General features: G+C 32.6%; 1 protein-coding gene across 7 annotated transcripts; it reads left to right on the top strand.

The window, feature by feature from the left end:
- Window positions 1-6,832: 6,832 nt before the first annotated feature.
- On the top strand, window positions 6,833-12,862 carry LOC111445482. 7 transcript variants are annotated; one of them, XM_023083912.1, is made up of 8 exons: window positions 6,833-7,904; window positions 8,000-8,203; window positions 9,284-9,354; window positions 9,440-10,958; window positions 11,048-11,301; window positions 11,481-11,670; window positions 11,773-12,379; window positions 12,479-12,862. In XM_023083912.1, exons 2-8 carry the CDS (start codon window positions 8,053-8,055, stop codon window positions 12,486-12,488), a joined length of 2,802 nt encoding a protein of 933 aa, XP_022939680.1. In that variant the 5' UTR covers window positions 6,833-7,904; window positions 8,000-8,052; the 3' UTR covers window positions 12,489-12,862. The 7 variants fall into 7 exon arrangements, with proteins under 7 accessions (XP_022939680.1, XP_022939696.1, XP_022939703.1 ...); XM_023083928.1 differs by having other exon boundaries at window positions 6,834-7,904; window positions 11,770-12,398; XM_023083935.1 differs by having other exon boundaries at window positions 6,834-7,904; window positions 11,770-12,398; window positions 12,489-12,862.
- Window positions 12,863-14,121: the final 1,259 nt, after the last annotated feature.

Below are 14,121 nucleotides of genomic sequence, written 5' to 3' on the forward strand. Positions count from 1 at the left end.
CCCCCCCCCCCCCCAAGTCCAAACCTTCCAGAGATTCCATACCTGTCTGCTAATGAAACAAATAATACTTTTGGTACTATTACGTCTATTTAGTTAATTAAAAACATAAATTATATGAAATATTCTTGATTTTGGAGTATATTTCGCCCTTTAACTTAACTTGAAAATAAATTATGAAAAATGAAAATCGAAATGGTAGCTAGTAAATATGTGTTAGTATTGTTTATATAATCAATTGTTATATGTCTTATTATTTTTACATATTAGTCACTACATTAATTTCTCTTTTATTTTAATGTAATAATTGTCGTGTATATATATATATATATATATATTGGAATAAATGTGAAAGTTTAAGGGTAAAAATGAAATATTTCAAAGTTTATGATATAATTGAAATATTAGGGATATTTTATATAATTTAACCTATAAAAATTGGATTAAATTTTCTTATTCTAATTGGGGGTGAGGATCAAATTATCTGGTATCTAAAAATAATTCAATTATTATTATTTTCTTTTTACATATAATTGTCTTCAACCTAGGATGAAAAATTAAAACTTTTGCTTGTAAGGATGGTCATAAATGTCTTAATAATATTTATAATCTTTTTTTTCTTTTGAAAATTTATGTCTTGTTGTCAATATTATTAATAATACACTTTAATATGCCCATTAATTTTTTTTTTTTAATCATGAAAATTTTGCTGAGGTCTATTTAACGTACATTCGCATTAATTAGAATTTGCTTCTTTTGTGTTTAAAGAATTTAATGAATAAATTTCTCAAAATATAATAATATATTTCTAGTAAAAGATTAATAATATATTTATCAAATCCTTAATAATATTAACACCTCGTGAGGGAAGAAATTTTATTGTTTATTTTCCTTTCATATGTCAATAGCATTTAATTTTATGCTATTTTAGTTATAAACGATTGTGCGGTTGTACAACGTGACTCGTGCTTTACTAATTCCTCAATACTAAATTATTATATGATGAATAAATATGAACGTGTCAATCTTATTGCTTAATTTACATTCTCTTACTAAAAAAATAATTATATTTTCTTCAAAATTAACAAAAATATAAATAAATGTTGAGGGGACATATCTTTAAAATATAAATAAGGTTAAGTTGACTTTTATAAATAAGTAGTACTTTAATTCATATAGCAAAGCTACACACAAAATTGTTAAAACTAATGAATGAAGTAATAAAAAAATATATACAAATTATTTTTGAGTTACATTTAAAATATAAATAGCGATTGTAATAATATTTTAATTTTTTTTATATTAAATATGACTTTTGTATATTTTACATTAAATAAAGCTAAAGTCTAATAAATTATTTATAACAATATATTATATGGTCAAAATAATATATATTGATCAATTTTTTTCGCCCATATAGTATATTCTCATGGAATTAACTTTTTTCTTATTCTTTTTCTTTGCATTTTTTGCATTGGATGGAATTTGAAATATGTTACGAACAAAAAAATAATTTTTACAACAAAATTGATTTTTCTATAAACACCGTAGAAAAATTAATAGTTTATATTATATTTGATTAGTATTGCATATTAAGTGGTTATACGTATCAAAGGAGGTTTTAAAATAAAATTAAAAAAAAAAAACCATAGCAAATAAAAAGTGCTTAAAAAATTGGATTGGTTTGAAAATATTTTGTTGAATAAATAATATGGATTATTCAAAAATGACTTTAATGTGCTTAATAAAAAAAAATATTTATAAAAAATAGAAATAAATTTATAATTAATAAAATTATTTTTTTTATAATAGTGCAACCAATCAAATATGTTCTTTAAAATACTTTTTAAAAGTGTAAGAATTAGGTATCAATTGAATGATTATTAAAATTGAATTGATAATTTAAATTTAATTCTTTTGGAATCAAATTAACTCATCAGCTTTGTTTAAATTCAAAGCTAAATCGATGTTTTTTTTAATCTAAAATATAATTAAACTAAAATTTAATTGAATATTTCAGCCTATATTATATTTTTCATAAACCCGTGCTTTTAAATACGGTATAACATTTTCCATTAAATGATTATTAAATTCATTTTTAATTAAATTATGTAATTATTATGGTTTGAATTCAAACTTAAATTTAAATATTTTGATATAAAAAAAAAGTATTTTAGTCTACAAATGTTTTTTTAACCATTTTTTTTAATATAGTATAAATATGATATATGAAAAAAAAAATAAATGGTTATAAGCGTCTGTTTAATAATTTTCAACTATTAGAAAGTCAACCATAAATCGTATAAATTAATAATTGTCACGTAAAATAAAAATATTTTTGTTTTATCAAAAGCCAATTAGTAATTAATATATTTTATTAAAACTATGTTTCTTAAATTACTATTTTTATAATTATAATTTTAAAAGTAATTGAAATTCCAATTAAACTTACATTCTTATATTTCAACTTATAATAATAATAATAACAATAATAAGCTTTTGCCCAAAATTTCATAAATCAAAGAGTAAAAAGAATCTGGTGGGACCCAAAGCCAACGTAGGCGGGCCCATTTAGTCCACGTAGGCCCAACGGCTCCTCACACGCAATTCACTTCTCCAAATTTATTTTTTACTTATTTATTTATTTATTTATTTTACTTATTTATTTATTTGTGTTAATCCGTGATATAACTTTGCCTTCAAATTTAAGCACAATATTGCTTCCTCCTCAACTTTGATTTTTCATTATTATAAAACTAAAATTCGGGTTTTTTTTTTCTTTTCCGATCAAATCGGTGACATGAAGATTTTCAGTTATCTGCTTTACCAACGGAGAGATACTGGCCATTTCCGACACGTTATCTTTATTTTCATAGCAAATTTGAACTGGTGACACGAAGATTTTCAGTCCTCTACTCTACCAACTGGGCGATACTGACCATTTCCGACACATTATCTTTATTTTCATAGCAAATTTGAACTGGTGTCACGAAGATTTTCAGTCATCTACTCTACCAACGGAGCGATACTGACCATTTCCGACACATTATCTTTATTTTCATAGCAAATTTGAACTGGTGTCACGAAGATTTTCAGTCATCTGCTCTACCAACGTAAATTTTAGACTAAATATCATTATTTACTCATGTAAACATTGTTATTTACTAACGTTAAACGTAATTTTGAACTTAATCAAATATCTCGAAACAATCTAAAAGTCTAAACACAAGAGCTCAAAAGAGATTTCGGCTCGATCGAACCCATTAGATCTAAATTAACCTTTTTAAATTAAAGAAATCCCTTTAAATCCTTCTCTTAAAGCGAATACCGAAAAATGTAGGTCGAATGTCCTACAAATACACCATTACGATTCAAATAAAATGAAGACCCCGAACTAAGTTCTTGTTCTTTAACCTTGCTACACTTTTCTTCAAATTCTTGAGACCGAAGAGGGACATCTCGAGCGCTGAGCCAATTTCATGTTTGAATAATACCAAAATTACCCATCAATTTTGGTGAAATCTACCCCTACAAACATTTATATAATTTATTTATAAAAAAAATAAAACTATATAAAGGGACAACATTATGTTTTTTATTTTTTTTTATTATTATTTTTACATATCATGATTGTCTTGTTTTTTTAACAAAGAATCTAAATTATTAGTGCATTTGGTAGAGTGTCTCCTAATTTTTAGGTAATTTAGTTGGAAATAATGAACCATAATTAATAAATTCCAAGGAAATAAAGTTTATTCATACAAATCATAATAATTATTATTTCAATATTTTTAGTAAATGGGTGGTTTTGAGTCATTTCACAATCACAACAATAATTATTTTTCCACTTTTCATAAAATAATTTATTTTTAAATGTTATTTATTTATGATTAAAAAAATATAAATTTATGTAGAGAAGGGAAAGTCTTTTCTTTTATATATATATATATATATATATTAATTAAAAAATATAAAACATCATAATAAATTCAATAATATTCCATACGCGGAAAAATATAATATAATGTTTAGCATAATTTATAAAAAATTAAAATTTAAATAAAATGAAGGTTAAGTTGAGGGCATGAGGTTAAGTAGGCTTCTCTAGTGGGATCAAACATGCCTATCACACGATTGTCATGTATACATAATACATATATGTAACATTTCATGGATGAAAGGAGAAAGGGAATGATGTTAATGTTATGCTATGAATGTAGAATCACAGAGACTTCGTGTATGTATGTACGTCATGTGCATCGGGATACTGTACGGACACGTATCTTTGATATTTATGTTCATCATGATATCATGTAAGCCTTTCCTTTTCTATGGCGTCCAGCGACATATAACCCGTTATGTCCTACCAAGTCAGGCTCAAAGGATACATATACGAGCCCATTTGGTAGGTCCATGTGTCCGTGGATAGTGTGTGGGGAAGCACAATACATCTAACCTTACCCGGAACTAGAAAGAGTCTAAGGTCGTGTTATGGTTTTAAAGGATAAATCTCAATCATGTTATGTGTGTGATTGTATTACTAACTTCAACAGTGAGATAACAGAAATACTCAAGCCACATGCTACTCTTGTAATTTTCAAGTAAAAGTAGCTTCTGCTCGAATGACGTTGAATGTCGTAAAGACAGGACAATATTATGCATTAAATTTCATTTAGTAGTTGATGGGTGGTTTAAAAACATTTTATAGTTTGCCATTAAAATTTAAAATAGGTATACGACCATGAACAACATGTCTTAGACAAACATGATCGAGACACTTGATATATAGTCATAGGTAACATGTCTTGGACAAATACGACCGTGACACCATGCATGCCCTCAACTCATTAACTTCATTACAGTTCACGAATGTTGTACGAGAATCGATGGTATTGTTTATCACTGTCCTCATTCTTTTGGAAATATCGCGGATTATATTAAAAATAAAAATAAAATTGAATATTATGCAAATCACTGATTTTAATTATTTTATAATTTAAAATTTTTAAGAGTTGTCTCATTAATTTTGGTGGATATATTATATTAAAAAAAAATACATATCAACATTTTTTAAAAGCAAATCCAGACAACGCGCCACCAGATCATGCCACGTCACCCTATGCTCCTCGTTATTTTATTTACTATTTTGCCCCTATTATGCCAATTAATATTATTAATACATTAAAAGAATAAATTTCAAGAAATTAATTTAATATATATTACCCTAAAAGATGCGAAAAAGTTCTGAAATGTCTGCAGTCTGATTCAATCACAATTTCCCACCCAAATAATAATAATGAAAAATAATTCATTAAAAATACCAATAATAATTATTAAATTAAAAAATAAACCCATTAAAAAATTTATATTTTTTACAAGTATATTAAATTTTATCTTATACTTTTTAGTTTTATTAAATTTTATATAATATAATATAATATATAATTTTAAAAAATAAATAATAATAGATTTGTTACCTTATAATTATATATTTTCATTTTGAGAAACTATTTTTTTTCCAGAAAATAAATTATGATTTATTTTTTTATAATCAATTACATACCTTATATTATTATTATTATTAAAGATATCAATAATACGACATTAAAAAACTACATTTGTAATATATTATATACTAATAAATCGATGATAATTTATACATTGAATATATTAATTATCCATCATACAAGGGAAGATTTTGTCATATGTGTAAATAATTTTTTTATGAGATCCTTTTGCAAATATGATTATTCATTTTTATTGATTTTACTTTTAAAATAAATACTATATTATAACTAGATACATGTATTAATTTATGACTTTAAAATTACTTTAAAATTTAGGATTGGAGTTCTTGAGGGTTCATTTTGAGCATAATCTCTTAAAAAAATACTATGTTATAATTCAGATACATGTATTAATTTTTACCTTAAAATTTAGGATTGAGTTCAGTTTGTTAGCTAAATACGACTCTCCACAATGGAGTGCTTGCTCTTCTGGCTTTGCTTTGTGCTTCTCTAAAATGACTTGTATCAATGAAGATAGTATTCCTTGATTATAAACCCATGATGAATTAGCTGAGTTTCATCCTCCAACCGTCTTTTTTTAACTTTTAAAAAATAGTTATTTTAAAGTTTTAATTTTTCAATATAATATCTATTAAAAAAATATTACAATTAGAGTAATATATATATATATATTTATATTAAATGGGCGGGCAGAAATTGGGCGAGAACGGGAATATAATCCCATTTTCGACCCCATTTATTTAACCGAAAGAAAATAATTGTCACTCCCATATAGAATCCCGTTCCAATAAGTCCTTGCAGTAAGATAAACATCTCTATAAATAAGTCTAATTAAATAGTAATAGAAATTGTTTTGGGTTGAGTGGGTTAGGATGGTTAATTCAAATTTTTGTTTTTAAAGAGAAAAATGTTAATGAGTAAAATATTTATTTATTCAATTCAAATATTAAATTAAAATTTTTAATATATATTTAAAAATTTTATTTTCAAATAATTTTAATAACCTTTAATATATATGATATAATTATATGTAATTGAAAAAAAAAGTATATTTTTAAATTAACAATAAATTAATTTATTTGATTGATAAGTTTTTGATAATAGAGCTGACACTAGGATTCAACTAATACAACCTTTCCAGGTCAAAATAATATTAGAAAATTAGATTTATACTTTTAATTAAAAAATACAAATTTAGAAAATAATTATTACTTAATAAAATATGATAGCTAAAATTCCATTCTCATTAAAGAAATAAAGAAAAGAAAAAAAGAAAAAAAGAAAAAGGAATTAGTCTGCTGTTTGTCAACTCAGACGCTCAAGCTATCCATTTGTCCAGAGCTCCCCTGCAATGGCGTCCGAAAGAAAGAAGGAGAAAATTGAGAAGTGGCTATGGCGACGAGCTTGATTGAACGTTGGCAACAGCGAAGAAGAAAACCAGAGTGCAGTGGCCATGGCAATGGCAGCCCAAGCTTTTCTTCCATAGAAAGCTCGCTTGCTGTGTGGGTGGTGGGCCAACCACAACTGTCATCTATTCCTTACACTTTCACCCAACACCATCACCATCTTTTCTCTCTCTCTTTCCCTTTCCCTTTCTCTCTCTCTTTCTCTCACCATTGTCAAATCTTTCCCCTATTCTGCTTCTTCCTTGCTTTCTTTTTCCTTCTTTTTCCTCCATGTCTTTAATGGCGGCCGATATGCGAATTCTATGCGGAAAGATAGAGAGTCGGTGATGGATAAGCATCTGGTCCTCTTTTTTACTGGTTGTCTAGAGAGATTACTACATTTTAAAAGTCTTCTAGTTGTTGCTGTTGGTTTTGTTCTTCGTGTGGTCGGTGGAATTGCTGAAAATTTTGGACATCGAGAGCGGGGGTGGGGTGTGGTGTGTTCGTTCTAAAGTGGAGTGTGATGTTTTGGACTTTCTGTGATGGATTTGGAGTGAATTTAGTTAAACTTCGATCGATTTCATTTCGATTTGGAGAGTTTAATCGCATTTCTGAAGTTTTTGTTAAGGTTTTTGAATCGGTTCGAGATAGTTGTGAAAGTGTACTGAATCAGAAGATACTAGAATTTGAGTTCTAATGCTTCTGATCAACCTCTGATAAGAAGAAATTGAGGAAAATATATTATGAAATCTTCGAGTTCATGAATTTTCATTTTGGAGATAATGTTCCCTCAGTTATCTTTTCTTCCAAGAAAACTACGAATCTCTCGATATTCTAAGATTTTGCTGAATTTCTGGGCACGTTACAACGCTTCGATCCGATTCCTTGCCATTTCAAGAAGCCGTGACTAAATTTTGCTGTGTCCGCCCGATTGGTCATCTAGATTCCATGCCTGTTTTTCGTCACACTGGATTTCTCAGGGTCAGCTCTCGAGGTTAGCTTGTCGGTGAATTTTCCGGCGAAACGAAAGCAAGAAATTCCGTTTGTAATCGTTTTCAAAGCTGTTTTCTTCTTCGTTCCTGTTATCAGAGTTCATGCAACCATATTAGAGAAGAAATATTTGGACGGAATCTTTGAAGAAAATGGGGAAGGATTCCAAAAGAATTATGGTTCGTTATGAGAAGGATCAGAGGGGCTGTATGTGGGGTTTGATTAGTTTATTTGATTTCCGCCATGGCCGCGCCTCCAGGAAGCTATTAGCAGACAAGAAGCGTCCTGGCAGGGAAACTGTTGGTAAGAATACTACTTTTCTTCTTCAGATTTTTCGTAGATCGAATGATTTTAGGCTTTGTTGACGTTGAATTTCAACTTTTGACCTGCAAATTTCTTGTTGATCAAATTTCCTTACCGATTGTTCTTTGGAGAATCATGATATCTTGAGTTTCAATTCTTTGGTAGTTTTAGCTTTCTTTTTCCCCTGTTTTTTTCCCTGCTGCCTAGAATCTTTGTGTATATGCGAAAAACTGCAATAAATTCATCCTTGAACTGGGTTGTTGCATGCTCCATGAACCTTCCATTTGAACTACTACATTTAGAGTTATGAAATTGTTGTGATTAAACACTATCATCATAATTTTGCTAGTGGTTGGGTTTAATTGCTAAGATTTCATTCGTTTGAAAGTATAATTGCAACAATCTTTATAATGTGTGGGTGATTTAGGGTTTAGGGTTTAATAGTTGTACAACTTACTTGTATAGTTCATGTGCATTTTTCAAATTGCAAGTAATGGAGTTATAACGATAGAGTTTAATTGTAATCATATGTTTTGGTTAATTGCTTAAATTGATGTGTAACAACCCAAGCCCACCGCTAGTAGATATTGTCCGCTTTGTCCCATTACGTATCGTCGTTAGCCTCACGGTTTTTAAAACGCGTCTTCTAGGGAGATGTTTCTACACCCTTATAAAGAATGCTTTGTTCCTCTCTCTAACCTAGGTGGGATCTTACAATCCACTCCCCTTCGTGGCCCAGCGTCCTTGCTGGCACACCGTCTAGTGTCTAGCTCTGATACCATTTGTAACAGCCCAAGCCCAACGCTAGCAAGTATTGTCCTATTTGGCGGTGGGCTTGGGCTGTTACAAATAATATCAAAAGTCAGTCATCGGATGGTGCGAGGTACTGGTCGGGGTAGGGCTAGACCCTCTTCAGAGTAGACGTGTTTTAAAAACCTTGAGGAGACAATACCTGCTAGCGGTGGGCTTGGGCTGTTACATGATGATTCGAAGCTCAAGAGTGATTTGTGCTTTCTCAATGTGCATGGTATTTTGTTGGAAATGCAGCGTCACTTGGTGCTGAATCTTCTCTTTCTTCAGCAGGTACTGGAAATTCAAGAAATAAGTTTGAGATTTTGGCTAATCTGGATGAAGATTGTAGTGTTACTTTGGTAAGTTTTCTCTATGTAGAACATTTTCTAGCAGAGTGAATGTTTGGTTTATGATCTAATGGATTGGATGTTGTGATTTTCTCAGAACAGTGAAGAATGTAAGACAGTAGACATTGGAAAGCCCAGTGTCAAGAAACTCATAGAAGAAGAGATGTTCAATGAGCAGGACGCAAAGAGAATCGAGCGTGAACACTCGGGCCACTTAAAGATGAATGACCCGAAAAAAGTGAAGAAGAGTCAGAAGAAAAGCCGTGATATCGATGCTGATTCGTTTAATGCTGCGGAGTATTTGAAGGAACAAAGTGTTAATAATCTTCCTGTTGATGTGATGCTAAAGGAGATCTACAGTCAAATCCATCGGAAGAACACGAGCGACCTGAAGTTTGACCCGAACGACAAAGCAGATATACAATCAAATGAGTTCCTTGCTGATTTAGAACAAAAAATGGTTGATGCACTTAAGGAATATTTTGGCCAGAAGTTCAATATTGGGAAAGATTTCACTAAAATTCAGAAAGTTCAACACTCAAGAGAGATCATGGATGCACTTCAGATTCCCCATTCTGATGACAAGCTAGTTCACGAACTCGCACAAAACCCGAACTCTGTGTTACTCAAGTACATTAGAAATTTGCACAATTTGTCGATAGAAAAAGACGTGGAACCCAAGTCACACGAGTTCAGTGAAGTTAGCCAGTCTGAGGAGATTGTTGATCATAAGCAACGTTTGTTTTTCAGGAGAAAGGTCAAGAATCCGGTAAGGAACGTATCCAAAGGGAACGAAAATTCTGATGCATCGAGTAAGATTGTAATCCTGAAGCCAGGGCCAAAAGGTTTGGTGAATTCTGAGGCTGACAACATTCATCCGTCAGTCCAAAATTCTACTGCTAACGATAAAACGAAAGTGCTGAATGAGAGGGTCGGTTCGAACTTTTTTCTTTCAGGAATCAAGAGGAAATTTAGATATGCTATGGGAAAAGATCACCATGAACACTCTGCTTATGGTTCAGATAGATTTTCTTGTGATCATCACAGTACAAAGGAGAGTGAAGAGGGTGTTCATAAGGAAGACAGTGCAAGAAATTCTACCAGCAAGGACCACTTTTTTATTGAAAGAATTTCCAGGCCTTCCACTGATAGCAAGAGAAGGGAGAAGGCTGGAAAACTCAAAAGCTTGGAAATTAATCATGATTTGGGAAATGTTTATAACGGTAGGAGATGCTCGTCTAATATTTATGTCGAGGCAAAGAAACATCTTTCCGAGATGCTTAGCAGTGGGGATGAAAGTGTAGACTTTTTAAGGGGACATGTGCCGAAGACCCTCGGACGGATTCTATCTCTTCCTGAGTATAGTTTTTCTCCCATTAGCAGTCCTAAAATGGACTGCAAGCTCAGTCCAGTAACTTCAGAGAAGAGAGTTTCTGCTGGTAGCCGACTTTTAAATGTTAATGAAATTACCCCGTCGCTCAAGGGCGAAAATGACGATACCCCAATCAGTGTGCAGCCTCCAACTGATGATAACCACGATATGAAGAGCGATATCGTTGATCAAAGTATAAGGGAAGAAGCTGTGAGTTCTAGTACTAATGGGAAGATTTCTGAAGGTATGTATCTCTGAATGGTCCAATGCATTGGATTGGCCAATCTTTTAGTGTTGTTTATCAATCCTTGATGTTCAATAATAAACGTGCAGGTGATATTGAGATTCTGAAGGTAAATGAAATTGCAGTCCATGAGGAGAGTAATGTTTTGGATGCTCCCTCTGGCTCAAGTGAATATTCTCTTTTGAGAGAAGATCGGAATGGTGAAATGGCCGACGATGCATGCGATGAGAGAACTGTTTCTTATGTTCCCTCCGACACGATTGCTTCTTCCCCTATCAGAGAAGGCCACGATAATGACACACGAGACATGGGCGACGATAAACCTTCAATGAGCTTGTCCCAAGTAATATATCTTCTAACTTTCGGGTTTATATCTCGTCATTTGTCTTACTATAAGTCCACATAACCGTAAGGTGAATTAGTTTATGATACATCTCATGCTGATGAAATTCCAAGGTGTAATGATAAGCCAGCTTCAGTGTTTACTGAAGCATTTTGCTTAAAACTGTTTATTCTCTTTAGGATTCGTCTGAAGAAAATCAACTGTCTCCATCTCGCTCGGCATCGTCTTCTAGCTCACCTACACAAGGAAAGGCTGTTGGAGATTTAGATGGTGTTTCCGATGTTCCAGAGCGGCCGAGCCCTGTTTCAGTTCTTGAGCCATTATTTGTAGATGATAACCTGAGCCCTCTGCATGCCATGGCTTTGCCTGGTAGGCACTAAGAACAGCGCGGAGTTTATCCGTGTTTTTCGTATTTCAGTTTTGTCTATTCCAGTAGTTACCCTGGCTAATATCAGTGTATTCTATCAGCAGGGTTGCGAGTCCAACCAATGCATATCGAATTTGAAGAACGTGAACCTGCAGAAACCGATAAGGCTAACGTCACGAAATCGTTAAAGGAAGATAAGGAAGTGGTTTTTGACTATGTAAAGGCAGTGCTGTTGGCATCTGGACTTAGCTGGAACCAAATCTGTGGAAAGTGGCTCTCTTCAGAACAGCTTCTTTACTTGTTACTACTCGATGAGATAGAGCTTTCCCCGAACCAGCTGTGCTCCAACCAGCAGCTCCTCTTTGACTGTATTAATGAAGTACTTGCCGACTTTTGTCAAAGCTATCCGCCATGGTTCTCGTTCGTACAACCTTGTCTACGGTCCGAATATCTGCTCGAGATTTGTGAAGGAGTATATTGGCATCTTCTTCCAATGCCACAGCCCCTTACATTGGACCACCTTGTCAGGAAGGACATGGGCAGAACCAGAACATGGATGAACCTTCATTCTGATGCTGAAACCATCGGTACCGAGACGTGTCAAGCCATATTCGAAGATTTATTGGATGATACCGTATTCAGCTGCGTGTTTGATAGTTCAGAATTCGACGACGGATTTGGCATGGAGACTGAAAACATGAGTGATGACTTGTAAAGAATTGCACATCTGGTAAAATAATCAACTTGGGAGGACCCCTTCCCCTTGATGAACTATAATATGACTGAGCTTTTGCTAACTTGTCTCCTCAGATCTGTGTAGATATGGTTAGCTCCATAACCATGGCTTTTCTGGCCTTCCGTGCTCGTTCTAGTCGTCGAACTACTAATGCCTTTGATGGAGAAGGTTTAAAAGTTTGGTCGTAGATGAAACACAGAGTTTGGTCCTTCATATCTGTCTTTTACAGCTGACATATATCATCTGCGGGATCGGGAACGAGATTCGTATAGTTATCGTATTGTAGGTGGCGCCATCCTTTGTAGATCTTGTAGAGTTTCGTGTGTTATATTAGTCGAGGAAGTCGATATCGTGTGGTTTGATTCATTGATTTTTCTCTTTTCTTTTCTGGTTTCGGTTGTGAGAATTGCTCCTTTTTTCTTACAAGTATGTAATAAAGTGCGTTCCCTTTTCATGCAGTCGAGATTTGAACGGTAACCAATAAGGATTCAAACATCTAACTAGTTCAGATATTTTCGATTTAATAAGATTTGGTCGGTTTTATTAGGATGTTTGAATTTGTTGGTTTGGTTAGTTCAAATTTTGCTATTTGTTTTTCACGTTCATCTAACCTCCGATAACCCACTTCTATTCTACAAAAGAAAAGAGCATAACTTTTCTGAGAAAAAAATTAAAATAAGTGGCGGGGGACGGTGTAATGTCCTACATTAGTTGGGGAGAAGAACAAACCACCATTTACAAGGGTGTGGAAATCTTCCCCTAGCAGACGCGTTTTAAAGTCTTGAAGAAGCTTGAAAGGGAAAGCCCAAAAAGGACAATATTTGCTAGATGTGGATCTAGACCGTTATAAATAGTATCAGAGCCTAACATCAGACGATGTGCCAGCCTTCTCGCTCTTCCTCGAAGGGGGTAGACACAAGACAGTGTGCCATTAAGGACGCTGGGCTCCAAAGGGGTGGATTTGGGGGCGGTTCCACATCGATTGGAGGAAGGAAAGAGTGACAGCGAGGATGTTGGGCCCCGAAGGGGGAAGGAGAACAAACCACCATTTATAAAGGCGTGGAAATCTTCCACTAGCAGACGCGTTTTAAAGCTTTGAGGGGAAGCCCGAAATGGAGAGCAGCCCAAAGAGGATAATATTTGCTTTCCCCTAGCAGACGCGTTTTAAAGCCTTGAGGGGAAGCTCGAAACGGAGAGCAGCTCAAAGAGGAAAGGGGAAGCCCGAAACGGAGAGCAACCCAAAGAGGATAATATCAGCTTTCCCCCTGGCATATGCATTTTAAAGCCTTGAGAGAAAGGAAAGTTTAAATAGGACAATATGGACATTTCAAAATATACCCGCTTGATGCTAATTTTGACTAAATTTAACCATATTTGTTAATTTGTTTGTGTATTAAACTTGGGGTTTTTTTAATGGTTAACCATATTTGTTAATTTGTTTGTGCATTAAACTTGGGGGTTTATTAATGGCTTTACCTTTTTTCTACTCCAAATTTGGAAGTTAGCTTACAAATTCATTATTACTCTTTTACTTTTTTACCCTTTTATGTCATTTTTTGTCTATATCTGCAACACATGCAAACTAGCTAAGGAAATTAGTTATCCTTAACAACCTTTCAAATTGTATTGGTGACTTACAATTATATTATCTAATAATTTACTTTTTTTAATTTATAATAAATTAATTTCCACCCTATTTTTTTTAATAAAAAATTAA

This window comes from Cucurbita moschata, unplaced genomic scaffold, assembly GCF_002738365.1.
Source record: "Cucurbita moschata cultivar Rifu unplaced genomic scaffold, Cmos_1.0 Cmo_Scf00001, whole genome shotgun sequence".
NCBI classification, from domain to species: domain Eukaryota; kingdom Viridiplantae; phylum Streptophyta; class Magnoliopsida; order Cucurbitales; family Cucurbitaceae; genus Cucurbita; species Cucurbita moschata.

Excerpts from the sequence above, each read along its gene's own strand:
- LOC111445482 (XM_023083886.1), top strand. The coding sequence starts at position 8,053 with ATGGGGAAGGATTCCAAAAGAATTATGGTTCGTTATGAGAAGGATCAG. Across the intron at positions 9,355-9,439 it reads AAGATTGTAGTGTTACTTTG|AACAGTGAAGAATGTAAGAC; the intron begins GTAAGTTTTCTC and ends TGATTTTCTCAG. Across the intron at positions 10,959-11,047 it reads TAATGGGAAGATTTCTGAAG|GTGATATTGAGATTCTGAAG; the intron begins GTATGTATCTCT and ends ATAAACGTGCAG.